The sequence below is a fragment of the Fusarium tjaetaba genome, assembly GCF_013396195.1.
Source record: "Fusarium tjaetaba strain NRRL 66243 chromosome Unknown NRRL66243_c0000496, whole genome shotgun sequence".
Classification (NCBI taxonomy): Eukaryota; Fungi; Ascomycota; class Sordariomycetes; order Hypocreales; family Nectriaceae; genus Fusarium; species Fusarium tjaetaba.
Window position 1 is genome coordinate 1 of NW_023501692.1, and position 21,813 is coordinate 21,813.

Sequence of the window (21,813 nt, forward strand, 5' to 3'; positions counted from 1 at the left end):
TAACTAAACCATAAGCAATATAGAAGATAATACATTACTAAACTCCAAGACTAATTCTAACTTAAATAATCATCATGCCTTCTCCCACCTCTCATCACTCCAACGCGCCATATACTGGCTCATATCCTTGGCGAGCCCATTTATAAGCTTCAGAGACCCAAACATGGTCGTAAACGCAGCCTCTGCATTAGGAAGATATATCTTCACAAGGACATTATCTCCACTTTGGCGGGCCTTGGGACACCCTGGGTATACACACCACTGTCCATATGTTTCGAGTTCATCTTTTGGTCGCCAAATCTCCCAGGGGTTAGTTGTTCCGGTGGATGAACTTCCAGGCATCTCATACCGAGATTCGAGGTCGGGGGCATGGGCGAGCAGTGAAGTCAGCCAGGGCAGCATTTCGGCTTCTTGGCTAAGGATTGCCGTGAGAAGATTGAATAATAAGTCGACGCTGGAAGCTATCTGGGTAAGGTTATCCTGCATTTGTCTGATTGGCTCTATAGTAGTAAAATGCAGGCTGGGTGGACGATCTTGGCCGAGCTTAAACCAAGACCATTTTGGTGTCGGAGGAACATGAGTCTTGGCGATCTTTACGATAAATGACAAATCGTCAAAGGCCAATTTCAACGACTCTTGGAGCCGCGCAATATCCTTGAGGAGATCGTTTGCCGACACGTTGAGACCAAAGGATTCAACATGTGTTCTGAATTCATCCAGCCAGCTGACTGGCATAGGTTCGCACTTTTTCATTGTCCCATTGTATGCTCGTTTTGAATTACAAGGTGGTGATGAGTCGTGAAGATATGAAACTCCAATTGGCGTGGCAACATCGAGAAAGACAGTCTGCGCATCCCTGGGAATGGAAATGGCGATCGTTCTTACAATACGGCGGAAGGATGTAGCAACATCACGAACACGAGCGCGAGCCCCGTGACACAGATTCTGTATGTCAATGGCAGCATCTGGAACCGGCGAATCCTTGTGTTTGCGCTGATGTTCGTGCCGATACCACCAGTATTCCCAGGGCTCCTCTGTCAGGCCATCCTGCTCATCCCAGAACCCCCCCGATCTGAACCATTGCGGAGCAAGCGTCAAAAAGTGTTGTCGTGGAACCATCTAGAACTGTAAACGGTATCGTTTCCTTGATGATGTACTGTCGTGGGAGAGTTGCGTATTGAAGACAAATGTGTTGATAATGATCAATCACTGGGAGAACACTGCGGACGAAAGGTGCTTGGACAGTGGTGCTTTCTGGGAGAGGCCCTGGTGGTTGATATAGTAAAGGCCTGAAGACTAGGAATAATCCCACAGTGATGGTGTAGAAGGCAAGGCCGTATAGGATAAAGCCAGTGAATCTATTATTACAAATCGCAGGAAGACGAGACAACAGGACTGGTTAGGGGGGAGGGGCAGGAGCATGATGCTCATCCTCACCCTCATCATCCAAAACCCACAAATTAGTGTCCTTACACTCAACAATATAGTTCGGTGTAGTTGGTGCCGTCGCTTGCGTGAATGGAGGTCGTCCATGATGTGAGATATGATCAGTACGATGAAAATGAAATGTTCCATCGCGCAAGCCTTGAGATGCCCAATATTCATTGTGCAGACAAAGACCGACTCTTGCGCTTTGTTGATGAGGGGCGAGTTGAGGATGTGGATGAAGCCGAAGACGAACAAGGGTGAATTCTCCATTTTCATGAAGATCTGGTGAAGGCAGGTCTGATGAATATCGTGACGGCCGCGACGGCCGATGACGGGGTGCAGTTGGTGTTGAAGGGACAGTGCGTGATCGGAGATTGCGTGGTGGAAGCATAGTGATGCAAATTGAGGAGAGACGATAGAACCAATGGAGAATATTCTCTCGAGTATCAGAGAGGAGGTTGAAAGGAAGAAGCTGTTGAGGTTGGATACTTTTCTTTGTTCTCAGCCATCAACCAACCAACCGTTACATGCCTGAGGAATCAATTGAACTGAGGCATGGCCCTTGCACTTGCACCGAGTACTCACAACATGCAATGTATAATTAATTTAAATTGAACTGGGCATACCGGGCTTGCTCAATGATCTGCCACGCACGGTAGACGGGCATATGAGAGATGGTTTTAACAGCCTTAATTTCTAGACCTGAAGGAGAGGTGACTAACTGTTGGCTACGTTCTGACTAATTCAATTGGGAGACCGAGTCTGCTCAAGTCAAGGTCTTGTAGCCTCATCTTGTGCAAGCATGAAGCCCTCAGTAGTCTGTCTAGTTCAGATATCTCAATTATGTAAATGCTCTCCGACTTGACGCCTCAAGTCCTGTCATATCCTGCACCGTTGATCAAACTCTGAGATATAGCCGGAACCTGAATACTTTCTTGCCCATTATGTCTCTCCACAAGCACTGCCAGGAGCGCCTGCTCAACAGCCTCCTGCCTCTTAGCCCCTGTAAATCTAGCACCGCACTCCTGTCTATGCTGCTCATTCACATCTCCGGTTCTCCCTGCAACACTGGCCGGCACCTGATGCTATACCTGCACCGTAGCGTATAGCATTGCTAGCGCTACAAGACGCTGCGACTCGGTTTTCTCCGTGTCTTTTGGTATGCTGTATGTTGTTGGCGATGGTGGGGTCGATATACTGCGGAGGAGACGCCCTTTGGAAGGGTCGAATTGGGCGATGTGCTGGGATATGTGAAGAAAGTATGGGATATAAGATTCGTAGGTAAAGGCGGTTGGGGGGTTCTTGTATGATGGCGGAGTTGACGGCGGGTTAGGATAGGTAGACCCATCCGAACCGGGATCTTCAGCAAGAGAACTGAGGTTGTGGATCTTGGTAATTTGTTCTTGAGTTCGCTATTCATCAATGTCCTTTTTCTATAGAACCATGAGTTTGAGTATGCTGAGAATATATTTAGTATTTATTTGTTTAGTTAAACTAGCTTGATTAGTATCTTTTTTTTAACTCATACGTATTGGCAAACTCCTTCTCTTCATTTAGCTTACTGAATCTATCTCTCTCCTTCCATCCTGTCATGATGTCGTTTTCTAATTATACAATCACAAAAGGGCAGCCTGATGTTCTTGGCCCTCCTGTCCCTACCCCAGTCCACAGGATCGACGCCTTGTCTGCATTTTCAATTAGCTATTCTGTCATGGTCAATGCCCCAGTACTAAAAAGCCTTGAAAAGCTGATCGATACCAATACCTGGCCATACTGGAACGTCTTCACCCCTCGTGGGACCTTGACAAAAGCCCCCCGATCACTGATCAGACTACAAATGACTCGGAGCTACATCAACTCATTTCTCGCCCTGGCCACCTGTATACAGTGGTAGATTCCACAGTTGATGTCCATATGAGCAAGAACTCGAAGCAGCGGACAAATACAGCGGCGGAAACTGTTGACAGAGTAGAGCGCTTTGAGACTGATGTTGGAAGGCTAGGATATCGGGACACATAGCGATACATCGGCATGCCTTTCTTCTCGAGCCACAACGAGCGCATTCATGAGCTTTATGGAATCTATCGACCCGATGAGTGGTGAGAAGGTGACTGAGTATATCGGCTGGGAGACTTATGGTGGGCTCGCAGCGTTCATCATCAAGTATACAGTCTACGATGGCTCCCGGGATTCGTTTCAAAGATGGCACGATGATTTCAAGGCTGCCGTCGAGACATGATCAGCGATGGAAAACACCTGTATCTAAACTCTGATTCAGGATAGGCCATAGAAATAAATGCACTCATGGGAAGATTCTAGAGAGATCTCTTGAGTTGGGCTCCTTTGAAGGTTTCATATGTTTACAGGGACTGAACAGCAGGCCGAACTCAAAGCGCTGCAAGCTAGCAATGATTTTCCGCGCTTTGGACTCGAGTTTATTGTCCCGATTGCCCAAGGGCTGAGTCATCGTTGTTGAGAGCGGGCAGAATAAGGATTTAAGCATGGTATACTAAATGTGACTGGCTGACAGATTGTGTCAGATGGAACAGCTCCCGCATAATACAGCTGTCCAGCAGCCTGAATCCATTGGATCCAGATGTCATCGTAACCGCTTTTATGCTTACTTATGCCCTTTTGAGACAACGACTTTTAGCCATATCGGCCAACACTCTGTCGTCAAAGCGCATCTTCCGGCTTGCCCATACTTGGCAGCCTTTCTTGTCGATAAGCAAAACCAACAGGATAACTTGAAGGTACTGGCAACGAATCATGGTCGAAGGAGTTCGGTGATCCAAACAGCCGGCAGTCAGCTTATTATTGCATCGCTAAGTGCTGTGACTCGACCCGTCAAGCAATTGGTTGGGTGGATGATTGACTGTGTCAGCGCGTCAGACGTGGCACCTGACCTGGCTTAACCATGTCATATGTGTGACACTCACAGAAAACAATGGAGACTTACGCGTCGATGAGCGACAACAGCATTGACAACGCGTTGCAGGTTGGCCAAAGGTCCCACGTCAGAGTGGAGAGTAAGACAGGATCAGACCGAGTGGCAGAAGTCGACGGCATCATCAATCAATTATACGCCTCCAAGGCCAGCCAAGGAGTCATTATTTAGGTTCTTATAATATTAGCTTTATGCTGTAGCTATTAGTTAATTATTGTGGTATTGATTGATGATGCCATCGACTTCTGCCACTCGGTCAGATAGATCTCGGCGTCTCGGTAAAAATAACACATTAGCTTTTTTTCCCCTTCCAGGCAGAATAGACTCTATATTATTGTGGTATTAATGTCCAAGTTATGGGCTTGAAGTGTTATTTATAGTTAAGACTTGTGGCTGAGAGCTTATTCTGGCAGAGAGGACCTAGCAGGGGTAAGCTACCAACAAAATGTTAGGGGATAATTTTGTTGGGTGCTGATGACTGTGAGTTGCCTACATTATAGAGCCAACGGTCCCAACGTCAACGTTCTCAGGTCTCACGTCTTACGACACATTCGCCTCCCAGCACTAAAGGCTTGTCCGACTTCTGCAATCATCTCCAATAACGCCTTTTGTACCTACATCCTTCTAGTAACACCACCATAGAATGGCGCATACCTCAGGCATCACGCCTTTATATCAGGTGTTCAAACCACCTTTCACCATAGAATCGCCTGGATACGAGAAGAAAGCGAATGAAACTATTCCCCGACGACACCCAAGGGCTCGCGATGGCCTGATTGAACGCCCATCAGAAGATGTTCGCACTGTTTTCGACATCATTCGCCGCAGCGCACGAATGTTCCCTGATAGCAATGCTGTTGGTTCTAGAAAGCTAATTCAGCTCCACAAAGGAACATATCAGTTCGACAATAAAGTAGACGGCAAGGTTCAGAAGGTGGAAAAGGAATGGACATACTTTGAGTTATCAGGTTATTCTTTCTTGACGTACAAGCAGTATGAAAAGCACTGTCTTGAAGTCGGCTCAGGCCTACGAAAGTTGGGACTTGGACGAGGTGATAAAGTATTTCTGTTCGGGTCCACGAGGTATGAACATCATCTACAGAGCGTTTTGATCACAGTCTGACCAGCTCGACTTAGTGCGCAATGGATCGCTATGTCGCATGCTTGTGCTACCCAATCCATGTCAATCATCACAGCTTACGACTCTTTTGGATCGAGTGGCCTTGAACACAGTCTCATCCAAACTCAAGCTGAGGTCATGTATATCGACCCATATCTGCTCAAAACTGCTTCAGAGCCTCTCAAAAAGTCAAAGGTTCACACTTTGATCGTGAATGAAGCATCCATCTTCGGCGGGTCGGAACTTCTCGAAGATTTCAAGACCTCACATCCAAAGAGCAAAGTGATAAGCTTCGATGACCTTTGCAAGGCTGGCCAGAGAGAAATGGTAGATCCTGTTTATCCTGAACCCGATGACCTGTATTGTGTCATGTACACTTCCGGATCTGGGGGCGTTCCAAAAGGCGTGCGCATTGCGCACCGCAATCTCATTGCAGGCAGTAATATCACCTCCATTTCCTTCTCGATAGTCGGTGCTAATGTACATTCTAGTTGCCGGTCTCTACACTTGCGTCTCCGACTGCGTCACCCATAACGACGTCTTGCTTGCATATCTTCCGCTTGCTCATGTCTTGGAAATGGCCCTCGAAAATCTCGGTTACTATTTTGGCGGCGCCATTGGCTATGGCAATCCACGAACCCTTTCCGATACGTCTGTGAGAAATTGCGCTGGAGATATGCGTGAACTGGCCCCTACAATTATGCCCGGTGTTCCACAAGTGTACGAGACTATTAGAAAAGGTGTCATGGCTCGACTCAACGCAAGCGTGCTTCTACGGACCTTGTTCTGGCGCGCCTTTGCATACAAGAGCTTCATGGTTAAGCACAAGCTACCTGGCGCTTGTTTGCTTGACAACATCGTCTTTGGCAAGGTTCGAGAGATGACTGGCGGCAGAATCCGCTTCCTTTTCAACGGCAGAAGCGCCATCTCTCTGTCGACCAAACACTTCCTGTCCCTCGTTCTTGCTCCCATGTTCACGGGTTATGGTCTCACTGAAACCTGTGCAAACGGATCATTAGGATCCCCCCTTGAGTTTACCCTGCATTCGATAGGTACAATCCCGGGATCCATCGAGGTCAAGTTGGTATCTGTCCCGGAATTCGGCTACTCTGCCGATACGAAGATACCCCAAGGTGAGATATTGATCAAGGGCGGGCCCGTTATGCTAGGATACTATGAGAACGAGGAAGAAACCAAGAGAGGCTTTACTGAAGATGGTTGGTTCAAAACTGGAGATGTTGGCGAGTTCGATACCGATGGTCATCTTCGCGTGATCGACCGCATCAAGAACCTGGTCAAGTTACTCAGTGGCGAGTATGTTGCCCTAGAGAAGCTGGAGGCGATCTATCGGGGTGTGCAGGGCATTATGAACGTCATGGTTTATGCCGACTCTGACCACTCCCGACCTATTGCTGTCGTGATGCCCAACGAGACCTCTCTTATCCACATGGCTCGCGAGATGGATATTGATGAGCATAGCATGCACAGTGATCCTAGGATTCAAGAGGTTTTGCTCAAGGATTTGCAGGCAGCTGGGAAACGGGGCGGTCTATCAAGTGCCGAGATTGTTGCTGGTATAGTGATAACACCAGAAGAATGGACTCCAGCAAGCGTAGGTTCACCCAAATTCCGGCACGTGAATCTTGCTGACTTAACTACACAGGGCCTTGTCACTGCTACTCAGAAACTTAACCGGCGCGCTATTAATGCCAGATATAAGAGCGAGATCCACGAGGCACTCAAGAACTCCTGAATGGTTGCATATATACTATGGACGAAGGCACGCATGTAGTTTAGGATATAAGCTCTCGGTAAGACTTGGTAGTTGCAACGTTGTTGTATATTTTTGGATCCCACTCTGTATGATTGAAGAATTGAAGTTTCGAGTTCCAATTACTAAACTATTTGACCGGTTCCTTTGACATATAATGATTCCTATAGAATGGCTATTCCCACTGCAATACTTGTGCAGATAGCAAGAATGATGGGGCAAATCCCACAAGCTGTCCCGAGACCCTCGCCATTAGTCATAATTGAAGTCAATGGAGTTCATGTCTGGGTTCATAACGAAGCAAAATCCCGCCCTGGAGAGTGAAGTCCGATTCTGGCGCCCGTCGGTTCACTTGTGTATCAGCCCATACTTCCTGGGCATGCGCACACGATCTGAAATGACACAAGAACTCCTCCCGCGAGTACACCCGATCCCTATCATTAAAACCCCATGGAGGGTCAAGACCTCTGATCGCGCGTTCATACTCTTCAACGCGGAACTGGCATCCTTTGCAATTCATCCCTGTTTCCACCCTGTCATCACTCAAATCATACCACGGAAACGCGGTAGCAGCCATATACCGGTAGCAAAAGTCATGTCTTATTTCGTCGTGCGATTGATCTTGCGGTTGATGCGATAGTGCCGACGCTGGGATCACTCGTGAAGAATCAAGAGATCTGAGCTTTTCGATGACAGGCTTGGCTTGTACGAGGTATCTGGGTCTCTTGACGCTAGGCCACGGCTGTAGAGAGTATTTTCCGTAGACCACTCGTAGTTTAGGTCCACAAATCTTTTCAATCTCCTTGCTTGAGCTGTGCACTGCTTTCGCAAACACTTTGGGTACCGGGATAGGGAGAACGTGCAGGTCGATAGAGATTTGTAGGCAAGTAAAGCAGCATCGCTGACAAGTAATAAGATATAGGAACGTTGCAAACTTTCCGCAGATCTCACACTTGTTGCTGACGAGCGCCCGATAGAAATGGGAAATGGTAAAAGCATGACCTAGCTCTGCCTTTAGCAGCGGTTTCAGTCCCTGAAGTCCATGCTTGACCACAGTTTTGTACTCGCGCGATGCTGTCGTTATGCTGCGTGCACGGTTGTTGACGCGTCGAAAACGCAGATATGAGAGAATGTCAAGTCCTTGAAGTATCATGAGAGTTAATTCCTCTGGCAGCCGACTCAGGATACCGAGGTTTGACGATGAGGCGCTGCCCGGAGCAGACAGCAGAAATGGTGCATCGATCTTTCGCTCATTTGTTCGTATCAGGACCCTGTCGAACTCCTTCCTGTGATATGTACAGGCGTCGATAATTGCGACTCCATCCTCTCCGATGACCGGGTTAGTTGCCATTACTGATTTCAACAACGACTAATGTTTGATGATGAAAGTTACGCGAAATGAACTTTGAGGTATTCGATCCGCAAGTGAGTCTCAGATGAACTGTAGGTGAAAGCGCTTAGCGATCTTATATCGGACCTGCCATCCATTTATTATGTGAACGTTGCTCGGCTGTGCATAAGTCACAGGCGAAATCATCCAGACTTTCCCCGCATTTGGGCTGATACCAGTCGTGGGGTGACTCCAGACGTGTCTGCCTTCTCAGGCAGCCTTGGTCCTTCACAACGACCCTCCTTATTGGACCATGCATCTCACCCACAGCCAGAGGCGAACCAAAAATGATTAATTTTCGAGTGAGATCCAGTTGTAAATTCATGACTCCATGTAAGGCGGAAACTTATTCCTGCCTTACGAGCAAACGGATTACGCCCATTTCGTACTAGGGTTTACAACCATCCTGCTACGCCGTACAGCAAGGAAGCCAATTGTGATTACTGCCCAACAAATAAGACAATGAAACGGTAAGAAACCATGTGCAATTCTCAGTCACTAGTATCTAATTTTGCGTTTCCGTTTATGAGGGGTCCCCGAAGTGAATGGTCTCAAAGACTCATAGACCAAAGAAGCTTGTCTATCCCACCGCCTTCATACTGATGAGGTATATGGTATTCTAGTGGAATCACATCTTCGATCCAACCTCCATTTTGCTCTTTGATCTGCATGGCACTCTCACGTGATCTTTTCAGTTCATTAATGATACGTGACATGGTCTGAGCATCGTATAGACCCTCCCTTCTGTGTGATGAGGCAAGCATTTGAGCAGCTCTTGTAGCCACTGAATCGTCTGAGCATTTGATTGCCAGTGCGAACAATGGAGCTACGACTCCGGTTTCCAGTGAGAAATTGCGCCGCGGAGTCTTGGTAGCACTGGGAGAGGCGTTGACCTGTATGGTATGCTCGAGTAAGGTCTCAGCGAGATCGAGTATGTGATGAGCGGCTGGATTAGGCGAAGCACCAAACACGCTATGATCTTGAGGGAACTTTGATTGTAATATCATTTGGCAAACGTGGAAGTGAACCAGAAGTGTTCGAATGCCGTGTAAGGTTTGGGCATTGTGTCGATCTCTGTTTTCGAATTCGTTGATGCCTTCGATCCAGGCATTGTAACCCTGTTCCAAAGAAGACCTCTCTTCCAAAATGTCTAAGCTTAGTGACTCCTTCGCTTCCTGATAGAATTCGGCGTTCTTGTTGACAAAATGATACAACCATCCTTGAAGTTTAACCAGTCGTTGCTGAGCATCTTCCAGCCCGAAGAAGCCTTGCCGCGGTGGCAACAGACCATGATCTGGCTCTTCACATTTGTACTCTGGTGACGCAAGAATCGGTATTCGGTCGTCTTCGAAGAAGCTGGCTTGCATGTCCAGGCGTTCGAAAATAGTGGTCAAGCTCTCGGTGCCCTTGGACTCGTCGGCAACCTTTTCATATTGAGCAGACGCCAGGAGCTTGAGGCCGTTGCTGAGATGTTGGAGTGCGGCATTGCGGTCACCGATGGCGCTTTCGCAGCAATAGAACAAAATGCAGCAGACCAAAGCAGTCCTTGTAGCGCCGTCTGAAGGCTGTGCTATCCGCTTCCCTAATGATCGTAGAGCTTTTCCGTACAGACTCAAAGTTTCGCAACTGGCTACCGATGCTCTGTCAGGACTTGACGATATGTAGTCTAGGTGGAGCGAGCTCATTGCAACCAGGGCCTGCCGCACCACTAGATCTTCGTGTCCAGCCTGCAGCACAGTTTGAGACCAGAATTCCGATGCCAGAAACCCAGAGATATCGTCTGAACCTTGGACACAGAAGTAGTGGAGCAGTCTCCGGTCTTTCTGGCTTCCGGGAATCTTAAATGGGATGGAGTAGCGGGCGATGGGCAAGAGAGCTGATGATCCTGATATCGTAGTTGGGCTGGATTCACTCTCGGAAGAGGCCGATGCAGCGTCGTAGTCACATTTCCACCCAGATCGAAGACATTTCGCGCAACTCGGCTTGCTCTCATCACACTTTATCCTTCTTTTACTGCCAGGATGTTAGTTACTCGTCTCCTCTCTTCTTCTCAAATGTGAAAATGAATGGTAGGAGAAAATGATAAGTCTACTGACCGGCATGTTTGGCAACCTGTCCTCCTCCTTGGAACACTGCTTCTTGTTCTCTTCTGAACAGCCAGTGCATCTCGCGAGGCCATTGTTCGGTGTTTCGTGGTTCCCCGACTCGGACACTCGGCGGAACTGTAGGAAATGAGCCGTAAGCACTAGCGAACAAAGCGACTGGGGTGTTTGCCTGCCATACCCTGCCATTTCCGGCGCCCGACGCTTGGAGAAGTAGAGAATTTCAGATCAATATGCATAAGATGAACATAACAAAAATCATGAGTCTCCCATGGCGGCAGTGCGATTGGTCTCAGCGTAAGCTGGGACTAGTGTATGGATACATATCCTATGGTGCTCGAAAGATCTTATCAATTGCTTCTCCGTTTTAGCCGGATATTATGGATCCTTCGATCCTTCGAAATCTCAGCTAAACCCCTTGCAGAGGTTCAAGGAGGCCTCATCACAACACGTGACACTTCTTGCAATCGAACTGGTATCAGTGTTGTTCTCTAGAAAAACACTGGATATGGCTCGAATAATACGGTGAAGGGCTCAAAATGGAACAATCAGACGCCAGAATAAGCAACCCGCAGATCTCTACAACTCCAGTGCAGCAAAATCATGGCATTGAACTTGAGACAGTAAAAAACGCCAAGGAAAATTCATCATCGAAAGATGCGGAAGCGTTACAAGTTGATGACGGCACGCAGCCAAAGCAGAAAAAGTCTCTGGCCTTCAAATTGGCTTTCACAGGTTTGTCTGCTACACTGTTCGTGTTCCAAGTAGATGCAACAGCACTTGGCATTGCATTACCGGTAAGATCACCCTCATTCTTCATTCTCGTCCCATAATCGTTTTTGTACTGACATGTGTGCCAGACAATAGCCAATGACCTCAGAGGCTCGAGTCTAGAGTCCTTTTGGGCCAATCTTTCCTATACACTATGCGGCCTTGTGATGCAACCTGTATGGGCAAGCATATCCGACGCGTTCGGCCGAAAACCGCCACTCTACGTCTGCATTGGACTATTCTTTATTGGATCAATCACCTTTGCTGTTGCTCAGAACATGAAGACGATAATCGTGGGCCGTGTACTCCAGGGCTTTGGTGGCGGTGGTATCGATGTTCTTATTCAGGTTATCCTCGCCGACATGACAACACTCGAGGAACGATCAAAATATCTAGGTTTGATGGGCATCCCAAATGCAGTAGGCAACATTCTTGGGCCATCTTTGGGCGCATTGTTCTCTACGTATGCCACTTGGCGATGGATCGGATGGATCAATCTCCCCATTCTTGGGTTTGGAACACCCTTGGTGTTCTTCTTTCTCAAGTTACGGCCTGTCACGATGGACGCGTCGCTTGCTAGCAACATCGAACGCCATGACTGGGTTGGAATGGGCCTCGTTGTCTCTGGCATCACTGTCTTTGTGTTGCCGCTAAGTTGGGCTGGCTCCTTGTTTCCATGGGCCGCATGGGAGACCTTGGTTCCAATGATTCTGGGTGTCTTGGTGCTTGTCGCTTTCGTCTTTTACGAAGCGAAGCCTGCAGCACCAATCATGCCTCATCGGCTGTTCCATTCCATCACCGCCAACATGACATTGCTTGGAGGGTTCATTCACGGAGCCATCCTTGTTTCGTTACTCCAGTATCTACCTCTGATTTTCCAAGCCGTGTATCTGGAAACGCCGATCAAGTCAGCTGTCTTCCTGTTACCAACGTCTATCATCAGCGTGTTCATTGCAGTAATCTCTATGATGATGGTACCACTATTTGGAGGCTACACCTGGCTACTGAGGCTCTCATGGGCCCTGTTGGCTCTGGGTACCGGGATTCTGGCAATCCTAAATCTCAATTCGCCTTCATCGATGCTCTATGGACTTCCTATAATATGGGGGACAGGTGTTGCTCTTCTTCGACTCAATCTTCTACCGATGCAAGCCAGCGTCAAGAATGTCGATGATACAGGCGTTGCAATCGGGCAATTTCTCACGATTCGTATGTTTGGAGGTTTGATCGGGTTGACCATCGCCTCTGCAATATTCAACACTGTCTTTGGAAAGACTATCGCCTCAAGCTCGTTGCAACTTGCGGGGCCTCTAGCACCTTTGGGGGACGCATCCAAGGCCGTCGCTTTCATCAAAGAACTCAGGTCCTTGAGCATTCCTCAGAGAATACTTGATGAAGTGCTGAGAGTCTACCTCAAATGTTTTCGCACGATCTTCTACACAATGGCGGGCTTGGGTGCTTTGGGACTGCTGACGTCTATGTTTCTTGAGGAGATTGACCTCAAGAGCCAGGACCGTGGCAATCAGCGTTTTGAAGACTAGGACATGGGCCAAATACCATCTAAACACCAGTCACTGAAGAGACAAATCTGGTATTCCTTCATCCAGATAATGACCGAACAACAACTCTCATATGATTCGACGATAATAGACATACTACTAGATAAATAATTGTAATTCCAAAGTATTCTGAACCTGATTGTTCTGGAAACATCAACTCGTTCTCCTGCGGTCAGATCTAGTCATGGTCGATGCGGATAACAACCTTGGCGAAGTGCTTCTGCTCCTTCAGCTTCCTGTAAGCCTCCTTGGCATCTGCCAGCTCAAAGACTGTGTCATCATATGCAGGTTTGAGCTTCTTCTCATCAATGTATCGTACAAGATCCTTGTACTGATTCTGGCTGCCCATAAGGAACCCACGAATAGTGCACGTGAACATAAGAGCCCCCATCATGGGCACGGGCTCGGTGTCTTGCGCAACAGCACCAACGACTTGGATAGACCCATAAGGACGAACTGCTTCGAGTGACTGCTTGAGTGTCTCGTTACCGCCGATATCCACGACCATATCGAAACCTACTCCATTGGGAGTCAAAGATCGCGCCTCTTTGCCCCAGCCAGTAGCATTCTCGCGATAGTTGATAACATGAGTTGCACCGAGCCTTTTCAACCTATCTGCCTTCTCTTGAGATGACGTAGTCGCCACGACGGAGAGCCCAAAGGACGATGCGAGTTGCAGGGTTGCTACACTGACACCTCCAGTTCCCTGAACCAGGATCCAGGTGTGTGGTCCAATTTGGTCTTTGCCGAGTTCCGAGAGAGCGTTCCAAGCTGTGATCCAGGTGACGGGGAGAGTGGCAGCTTCAAGCCAATCGAGAGACTCTGGCGCATGAACCAGAGCGCCTTCCGAGAATACCCCATGGGTACGAAGCGTTCCTTTGGTCCCCAAGCCGAGCATGGCCGGTACATCTGACATGTTGACATCAGCATCGCTGCCTCTCTCCACTACCACGTCTGGTGCAGGGAAAGTGATGACTCGATCTCCAAGTTTGTAGTCTTTTACAGAAGAGCCAATAGCTTCAACTGAGCCTGACCCGTCACATAACGGGACCATTGGTGGGGTGATGGGACCAAATTGCTAAAATTTGTCAGTTGATATCAACGACGATTTTGGACATTTATATACGTACAGCTGATGCAGCAATGACGAGGTCCCGGTAGTTGAGACTGGCTGCATGGACTTTGACTAGAACATCATGTGGGCCTAACTCATCTTGAGACGGGATGGGCACGTTGGTCTCATACTTGAGCGACTTCTCGAAGCCCTGCTGGTCGTCAAGAATCCACTGCCTTGCCATGATGGGTTGTTCTGAGGGTCTGGAAATGACGAGGTAAGATGTTGTTATTAGGATGAAGAAGTACGCGGGTTATTATGACCGGTGTTCTTGTGTTTAAATATCTGATCGCTGATAGATGCATTCCTTTCCTATTGTTGACTCAGCCAGCGGAGGGTTGCGGATCTGCGGGGCGTGATAACAAAGCAATCCGCAAGCAGGAGCGGAACTATCTACTGAACTTACGTCACCTGTCTTTTACTCATTTATCATACTTAGGCATTCCGATTTGCCGAGAGGCTGATCCGAAGTTCCTTGATTCTTCTCGTCTTACCCTGAGCGTTCAGATCTCCATCTTGCCATCCTGTCGGGGCCAATATCGAGTTCCATCATACATAACGCAAAGTCGTCAATATCTCCAGCTTCCATCTCCATCATAACCTTGTCATGATCATTCCTGCACAAAAAGCCAATGTTTCTCTCCGCACACATCTTTGTCCAAGTGAACGCTGACCTCGCTTCCCAAAGCCCCTTTCTCGTGGTGATGGGCAAAGTCCCATAACAGGGCCCAGATTCAGTCTTTAGCAGCTCATAGCCTGATTGAAGGCCCATGGATACACACCATGTCCTTCGAACAGACTCTGACAGTACCCATGAATGCCATAGTAGTTGCTCAGGGGAGAACTGCCCCAAAAGCATCGGCAATGTGAAATATTGAGGGCTCACGTTCGTGAGATGGTTCTTGATAATCATATCTCCATTATTAGTCGCCTCGAGAGCATCATTCATCATCTCTTTCGTCCAATCATGCAAGGTCTGGAGATGCTGCTCCGCCTTGTGACGTTGGCGCAGATCACCGTCCAGTAGTCGAATCGTGCAATAAACCAGGAGTGCTTGTACACGGCTCAGGCTATTCAGAATGTCTCCAGGCGTGTTTCTGTCGCTCTCAGACACCAATAACCTCTCTGCCTTCTGCTCCGCAATCCGGAGCACCATCTCACTGGTCTCCGGTGTCCTTGACAAATATGAAGACAGTGCTGTGAAAGCATCGCTGATGCAGCCAGGGAGACTACTTCTGTAAAGCTCATGATGCACAAATACATTACTTCCGCTTCTTGTCCAATCGCCCAGCCAGTCTCTTGTTTGGTATAGAAGCCCCCGGATCATGTCCGTCGTGAGATGCGCCCTATTTGACTCTTCAATCGGGACTGCCCTCCAAGATTCCGGATCGAGGAACCAAGCCACTTTTAGGTCTTCTAAAGAGATAGCACCCGGAGTGTTATGATAGTCTATATGACTGTCCACTCGTAAGTCTACCAGCTCAGACCAACTGTCATCTTGGCTTGATTGCAACAACTGTGGCTCTTGCAAGGCTGCCGATGAAGAAGCTTGTGCCCCGCAGTTCTGTGTAGCTTGGTAGACAAAGGTGTTGGGTAGAGGCTCATAGAGACAGTCCAAGCCGCGAAGGTCACAACGGCGGCATTTGGGCTGCTGCTTGGTGCACTTTCTCTTGGACAATTGACAGGCCTTGCAGGCTTTCACCTCGTATCGAGTCAATCCTGTCCGGCTCATCGCTGGTTCCATGTGGAAACAAACTTTCTGATTCTCTGTTATGGTAAGCGCATGGTTGTTTGCGAATGATGAGGCCTGCTTAGAGAACGACTGCTGATGAGTTGCTGCTCGTTGCGGTTAGTCTTCCGCTGCTTGTCTCCACCAGCTGATTAATGACATTTGCAAGCCGTGAACCTGACTTGCCTGGGTATGGGAACACTCAATACCAACGACGACGATGGGGCAGCTCCGAAATACAATTCTTGGTCATTTAACGATTATGTTCAGCCGATGACATAGCATGAATGATGATTCAATTGTCCGTTTAATTGAGTGGGGTCGTCTCGAAATGGTCCAATCCCCGAAACAGAATCAACTTGGCGTGTCTTTCTGTTCTGCGACCAGCATCAACGAAGTGACGGCCCCTCGCAAACAAGTCAAAAGGCTTCTTATAACGACATTAGTAAAGCTTCAGATAAAGGAGCAATTGTTTAATTGGTTCTTTGAGCTACGAAGTATGACCAAGACCTCTCAGATAGGGAACATTAGAGAGATCCCGACCAGCCAGAACAAGATGACGAGAATCCGCAACCTCCACAAAGGAAAAGGAGAGCAGTATACATGTGATTATTGCATTGGATAGCTCTTGTAAACCAATACTCACTTCTGTGTAGTGCTTATGAGCTTCCAACTGCAGATACGGCATCCAGCCATTGGATTCACCTTGCTGCAGCGTAAAGACTGATCAAGGAAAACCCGTCGAATATGACACCTGTGCGGAGCTCCCTACAGGGGTCTAAGAAACTCCAATGCGCGCCCACCAAGGCCAACCGACTCAGCACGACGTATTGGAAGCATCTCCTCACGTCTTAGGAGGGTACGAGAACCTTGTACTAGGTTTTTCTCCTATCAGCTTTACACTGTAGCAAGGCGAATACAAGAGCGGAGTCTATGTCAGGTAGTTCTGTCAGTCAAGAACTAGAGTGCAACAGCGATTGCCAAAGCCACAAGGCCTATCCAAGGTTCAACACTTCCAGCCGCGTCCACAATTACCGCGGGCTCAGTCTCCATCCCTGGAGTTCCACCATCAGTTGTGGTACCACCCATACATGCACCAGCATCGCAAGTGGCTATTGGTTGTTGATACGACGTCGCCAGTCCAGATGTTGTATCAGGTTGAGAGGTTTCGGAATTCGAAGCCATCTGTGATTGTTGCGAGATTGAGCTCGACTGAGTAACTTGAGTGGTGACAGAAGCAGGGACAGAGCAAGCAGTCGGAGTGACCAGTGATCCCCTTCCATTGAAAGGGTTGTACCCGAGACATTGGGCGTACTGTGCGGCACAGCTGGCCATGTTGGCGTCTGGTGCGGTGCGACAGGTGTTATAGTCATCGTTACACTCGGTGACACAGTCGTATGTTTCAGGTATACTGGTGTCTGTACTAACAGCAGGAGTCGTGGTGTCAATACCAATAGGGGAAGATGAACTCCCGCCATATGCGGGTGCTGAGGAGCTGGAAGCGCTTGAGCGCGTGTTGATAACAGCGGTCGACTCGACAGTTGCCGTGTTTGAGGCACCTGTAGCGCCTCTGGAACATGCTGTCGGGGCTGTGATTGAGTTTGAGCCAAGGAATGGATTGAATCCCAGACATCGTTCGTAGTCCTCTGCACAAAATGCTTGACTGCCGTCCGGCTCAACTCTGCATGAGTTATATGCATCGGTGCATGCAGTTGCGCACTCATCGCGCTTGTAAAGGCGCGCAGATGCCAGGCCCGTAAGGGCAACAAAGAAAACGACCGTGGACTTCATTGTGTGATGAAGTTGATGTTAAGTGAAGAAAGCCAGTGGTAGTGGAGGGATGTTGGAATGTGCGGAACCTAGATCCTGGAGGAATCATACTTATATCCATATCCATTTTACTCAATTTATTGCATCTAATCGTCTTGAGTATACTAAATTGCCTTGCGCTGTTGGTTTGTTCCTCAGCTGCTAGCATCCGAGACATGGTTCTCATTCATGCCGGTTGCGTCTTATGCCATCGGCAATCGTGGATTTGGTGCAGCTAACCGGATAACATGGGTTTGGTAGTTATTGTACTGAAGTGGCACCATTGAATGCGGTGTTAGCCTATTGCAGACTTGTACTATTGGACATGAGGTTTTGATCTGGCTGTTTTCGGTTACTGAAACGACGCCACCAACAATTCCCAACACAACGCAGAAGTCACATATTTACATCTTTATATAAAATTAGTCCTTCGTTACTACAGCACTTAATAGTTCATATTGTAGAGTGCTCGACACGGTCAGTGTTGTGAGGGAATACCAGGTCTTGTCCCGGTCACCAAGCCCATCGACCAAAACATCCGAGCAGCTTCCATGCAATATACGAAGGACAAGTTCGAAGCTTACTCAAGAGTCAACATTCAATGAATCAATAAATCTATCTCCATCTCAAGGCTTCTGACAATTCTATAAAAACCAAAAGTAAATCGTACATCCAGACTTACCTTGTTATCTACTCATTTCCACAGTCGTATTCCAAACGCATGCCATCTAATACTTGAACTTGTCTTATAAGATAGCACCTGCAAAAGCATCGTCTCAAGCATTGGCGGGGTGATGGTTAGAGTCATCAGACTCAAGTACCGGAGCATCGCGATTCCCAGGTATGGGGGTCCTTGATGGAGTGAAAGAACTTGACGTCGTCGACGTGGTGCTGTAAGCACCGCCAGAGAATTCATCACCAGTCACAGTTTCAACAACCCAAGTGGTGTACTTACCTTCTCCACTGACCTCTTCATACTCAGACTTCCAAGTACGAGTAGTTTCGCCACTTGGTGAATGCACCGAGTCAACAGGGGCCTGCTCTTCGTCAAGAACATGCTGCGCGATGCCGGCATTTGGACCTGACGACACATCCAGACCGGCGTTTCTACGAGCAATATCTATAAGGTCGTTGTGGATACTCATAACAAACACCATGAACTGTTCATCGTAGTAAGTTAAAGATCCAATGCCCCGAGAAGCCCGAATCACTTCGGCGAGGTTGTCAAGGAATCGGAGCTGTCTTTCTGGGTCGGTGCGAGCAGCATACGCAACCAGGACCTCAAACTCGACGAATGTCAAGCCGACATTTCCTCCAAGAGCACGCACAATGTCATCAGCTGCCTGGCTCATGACGTCTTTGTCAGCGTTTGACCACTCTTGTTGGCCGCGTTCCGTTGCGATCCAGAAGGCCTCTTCAATGATAGCAGCTCTGTCGACGCTAAACTTGTTCCAGATAGATTCCATGTTGGTGTTGGAAGCTGGGAGAACGATTTGAGGTTGGTAGAAGTGCTTAGAAGGTTGCAGGTGGAGATTGGAGTATTGAGAAACTGAGTTGAATAAAAATGAAGGATTGGCAGGTCAATCTGGTTCCCTTCTTATAATCCGAAGCTATTACGGTTCTGTATCATGCATTGGGATGCCTTTCAAGTTGTTCACAGACTCTCCATAGATTGTGCAGCTTATTCCTTTGTGTCTATCTGATCACTGACCACAAAGATTGTTGTTAACTAAGAGTAACGCATTGTTTCCTAGCCTGTCCCTTTGAACAACAGTGAGAGCACGGAATCGGAAACCTTTGGAAAAAGGCACCCAGTCACCCATTTTTCTGTTCAAGTCGATGAGTAAATGTTAAAAGAATTTCAGTTTGATGGCTGTTCTGCTTTATGAGCGTGGAGAATAACGGCCCTTTGTGCTCTTTACACAAACCTCGGTTTTTTGGCCTATGATTGTACAGAGCCATAGTCATAGAAATGCTTCTCTAGATTGGTTCATGTTCAGTCTCGCTGCCTTCTCAAAGGGCCAGCTAGCATAGCTCAGTTGATATCTTCAGAGTCTCACGTTTTATACTCCAAAACGACAGTTCTGATTCTATTCTATGTTGGCATTATTTGACATTAATGGGCAAACCTGAAGTCCAGCCTCTTGTTGCCTTCATCTTTGGTCGTTCTTAGATACTCATCCCTCTCTTCATCCGGCATGGCACTCCAAATGCGTTCTCGCGTCTTGTTTCGCCATATGTAGTATCCCTTGATGAAAACAGTCATCACAACATTCCAGCCGACGAGTGCAAGAAGAACCTTGTTTCCCCGTCGATACAAAGGCTTATCATCGTCACGATAGATCTGTATGCGCTGTTAGTCTTGTACTAAGTAGCGATGGATGCGGATTTCGACTGACCTGGGATGAGATTACAGAGCTGGCCTGGCATATCATGTTGTACATGGCACTGCCCACTGTTCTAGTGCGAACAGAACCAGCGTTTCGCGATGTTAAACTGACTGCAGAATTGTCAGTAAGTAAACCAGAACCGAATGAACGTGTTGTCCGCACCGTTGATTGAGTGAATGTATGGGAAGCCAATCATCAAGATTGTCGCTGAATACCATGCCCAAGGGCTGGCATTTGCAGGAAGCAGCTCGAGAGTCAAGAGCAACACAAAACACCAAAAGGAATAGTACAGCAAAAGGGCCATTCGGTTATTGATCTTCTCCGAGTACCAAGATATAAGGATCAAATGCGCGAGGAAGAGAACATATCCAGGAATGGTCAACAGATTCGTCTCGAATGTGCCGAATCCCAAAGCCTTGAGGTTAAGGGTAAGATATGCAGTGACGGGGTTTGTGGGAATCAGCATGGTCCAACTGATCATGTATAGTGGCCAGAGGTCATAGTCCATGAATGCATCCCAGAGGAGCTTGAGTGTAAGACCTTGACGATTATGCATGCCTCCCTGTACCGCCATGTCAGTGTTACTGGTGACTAGGTGAAGGCACGGAGTTCACTTACCTTGCCTGGATCGTCGCGCAAGACACGGTTGACCATGATGACTTCTTCTCTTTCGGTGAACCAGCCGTCTTTACCACGGAACCAACTAGCTGTTTGTGTCGGACCAGGAGGGAGGTAGAACCAAGATACCACGCCGATGAGGAACGTCAGTGTACCCTCGAGAACAAACAGCCAGCGCCACCCCTCCCAGCCTCCGACCGAGCGCATATGAAGAATTCCATATGCGAGGAACGCAGCGACGATGAAAGTACCATTGGAAGCGCAGTAGAAGAAGCCGACGCGCATCGGGAGCTCTTTGTTGGTATAGAAGTACGACAGGTACAGCAGGGCATCTGGAATGAACCCTCCCTCAATTAGTCCCAGCAGAGCGCGAGTTGCATAAAAGCTTTGCTTGTCTTGGACAAACCCTTGGCAGATGCCGATGATACTCCACGTTACCATCTGAATCGGGATCCAAACATCAGGGCCGAGCTTCTTGGAGATCATTTGTGATGGCACTTCTGCAGACAAGAAGCAGAGGTAAAAGATCATCATGCCATAGTTGTAATCGTTGGTGTTAAGGCCAAGGTCGTCTAGCATGCCATCACTCAGAGCCTGTGAGATATTGCCACGGTCGAGTTGTAGTGCAAAGAACATGAGGCAAACCCAAGAGCAGATTCTCTTGTCTAGCTGGAAGGCAACAAGTAGGTCAGCATAGCATCAAGTTGTCAACGGAGGATGAGCCTACCCGTCTGACTAATTTCTTCTCCTCCTTCTCTGTCCATTCGGCAGTTGGGTCATATCGATGGATACCTTCATATTCTGGAATAGGCTTGTACAGCTCTGTAGCTCCTCCAGACACGAATGTGTCGCCGGTGAAGTAGGCGCGCTTCTGTGTCGAACCGTAGTCGTAATCTGAATCGGACGCCTGAATGATCGGGTCGTCGATAGTGGTTGACTTCTTGCCTGCCATATTGCGAGGCCCTAGATGCGAATTGTATCGGTACTCGGTTAACTACAGCCTATTGTTATGCCAAGCTCGGTATATAAGTAGCTCTGGACTTTTTTCCAAGACTCGTTATTGTA

The 21,813-nt window shown here is 48.0% G+C and overlaps 8 protein-coding genes across 8 annotated transcripts; 2 read left to right on the forward strand and 6 right to left on the reverse strand.

The window, feature by feature from the left end:
• Nucleotides 1-72: 72 nt before the first annotated feature.
• On the reverse strand, nt 73-1,119 carry FTJAE_13919 (uncharacterized protein; the record flags this gene model as incomplete). The annotated part of the gene is made up of 1 exon (XM_037347107.1): nt 73-1,119. The coding sequence occupies one exon, from the start codon at nt 1,117-1,119 to the stop codon at nt 73-75; it is 1,047 nt and encodes a 348-aa protein (XP_037199043.1).
• Nucleotides 1,120-5,018: 3,899 nt separating this feature from the next.
• FTJAE_13920 (long-chain-fatty-acid ligase) lies at nt 5,019-7,248 on the forward strand (the record flags this gene model as incomplete). Its single annotated transcript, XM_037347109.1, has 4 exons — nt 5,019-5,458; nt 5,513-5,934; nt 5,987-7,107; nt 7,159-7,248. 4 exons carry the CDS (start codon nt 5,019-5,021, stop codon nt 7,246-7,248), a joined length of 2,073 nt encoding a protein of 690 aa, XP_037199044.1.
• A 286-nt stretch (nt 7,249-7,534) lies between these two features.
• Nucleotides 7,535-8,617, reverse strand: FTJAE_13921 (uncharacterized protein; the record flags this gene model as incomplete). The annotated part of the gene is made up of 1 exon (XM_037347110.1): nt 7,535-8,617. The coding sequence occupies one exon, from the start codon at nt 8,615-8,617 to the stop codon at nt 7,535-7,537; it is 1,083 nt and encodes a 360-aa protein (XP_037199045.1).
• Nucleotides 8,618-9,207: 590 nt separating this feature from the next.
• On the reverse strand, nt 9,208-10,947 carry FTJAE_13922 (transcriptional regulatory; the record flags this gene model as incomplete). Its single annotated transcript, XM_037347111.1, has 2 exons — nt 9,208-10,653; nt 10,753-10,947. 2 exons carry the CDS (start codon nt 10,945-10,947, stop codon nt 9,208-9,210), a joined length of 1,641 nt encoding a protein of 546 aa, XP_037199046.1.
• Nucleotides 10,948-11,297: 350 nt separating this feature from the next.
• FTJAE_13923 (major facilitator superfamily transporter) lies at nt 11,298-13,070 on the forward strand (the record flags this gene model as incomplete). Its single annotated transcript, XM_037347112.1, has 2 exons — nt 11,298-11,555; nt 11,619-13,070. 2 exons carry the CDS (start codon nt 11,298-11,300, stop codon nt 13,068-13,070), a joined length of 1,710 nt encoding a protein of 569 aa, XP_037199047.1.
• Nucleotides 13,071-13,266: 196 nt separating this feature from the next.
• FTJAE_13924 (alcohol dehydrogenase) lies at nt 13,267-15,946 on the reverse strand (the record flags this gene model as incomplete). The annotated part of the gene is made up of 4 exons (XM_037347113.1): nt 13,267-14,166; nt 14,219-14,405; nt 14,697-14,819; nt 14,877-15,946. 4 exons carry the CDS (start codon nt 15,944-15,946, stop codon nt 13,267-13,269), a joined length of 2,280 nt encoding a protein of 759 aa, XP_037199048.1.
• A 945-nt stretch (nt 15,947-16,891) lies between these two features.
• On the reverse strand, nt 16,892-17,722 carry FTJAE_13925 (surface protein SP1; the record flags this gene model as incomplete). The annotated part of the gene is made up of 1 exon (XM_037347114.1): nt 16,892-17,722. One exon carries the CDS (start codon nt 17,720-17,722, stop codon nt 16,892-16,894), a length of 831 nt encoding a protein of 276 aa, XP_037199049.1.
• Nucleotides 17,723-18,516: 794 nt separating this feature from the next.
• On the reverse strand, nt 18,517-21,700 carry FTJAE_13926 (tartrate transporter; the record flags this gene model as incomplete). The annotated part of the gene is made up of 7 exons (XM_037347115.1): nt 18,517-19,220; nt 19,669-19,682; nt 19,870-20,084; nt 20,140-20,240; nt 20,293-20,692; nt 20,749-21,417; nt 21,476-21,700. 7 exons carry the CDS (start codon nt 21,698-21,700, stop codon nt 18,517-18,519), a joined length of 2,328 nt encoding a protein of 775 aa, XP_037199050.1.
• Nucleotides 21,701-21,813: the final 113 nt, after the last annotated feature.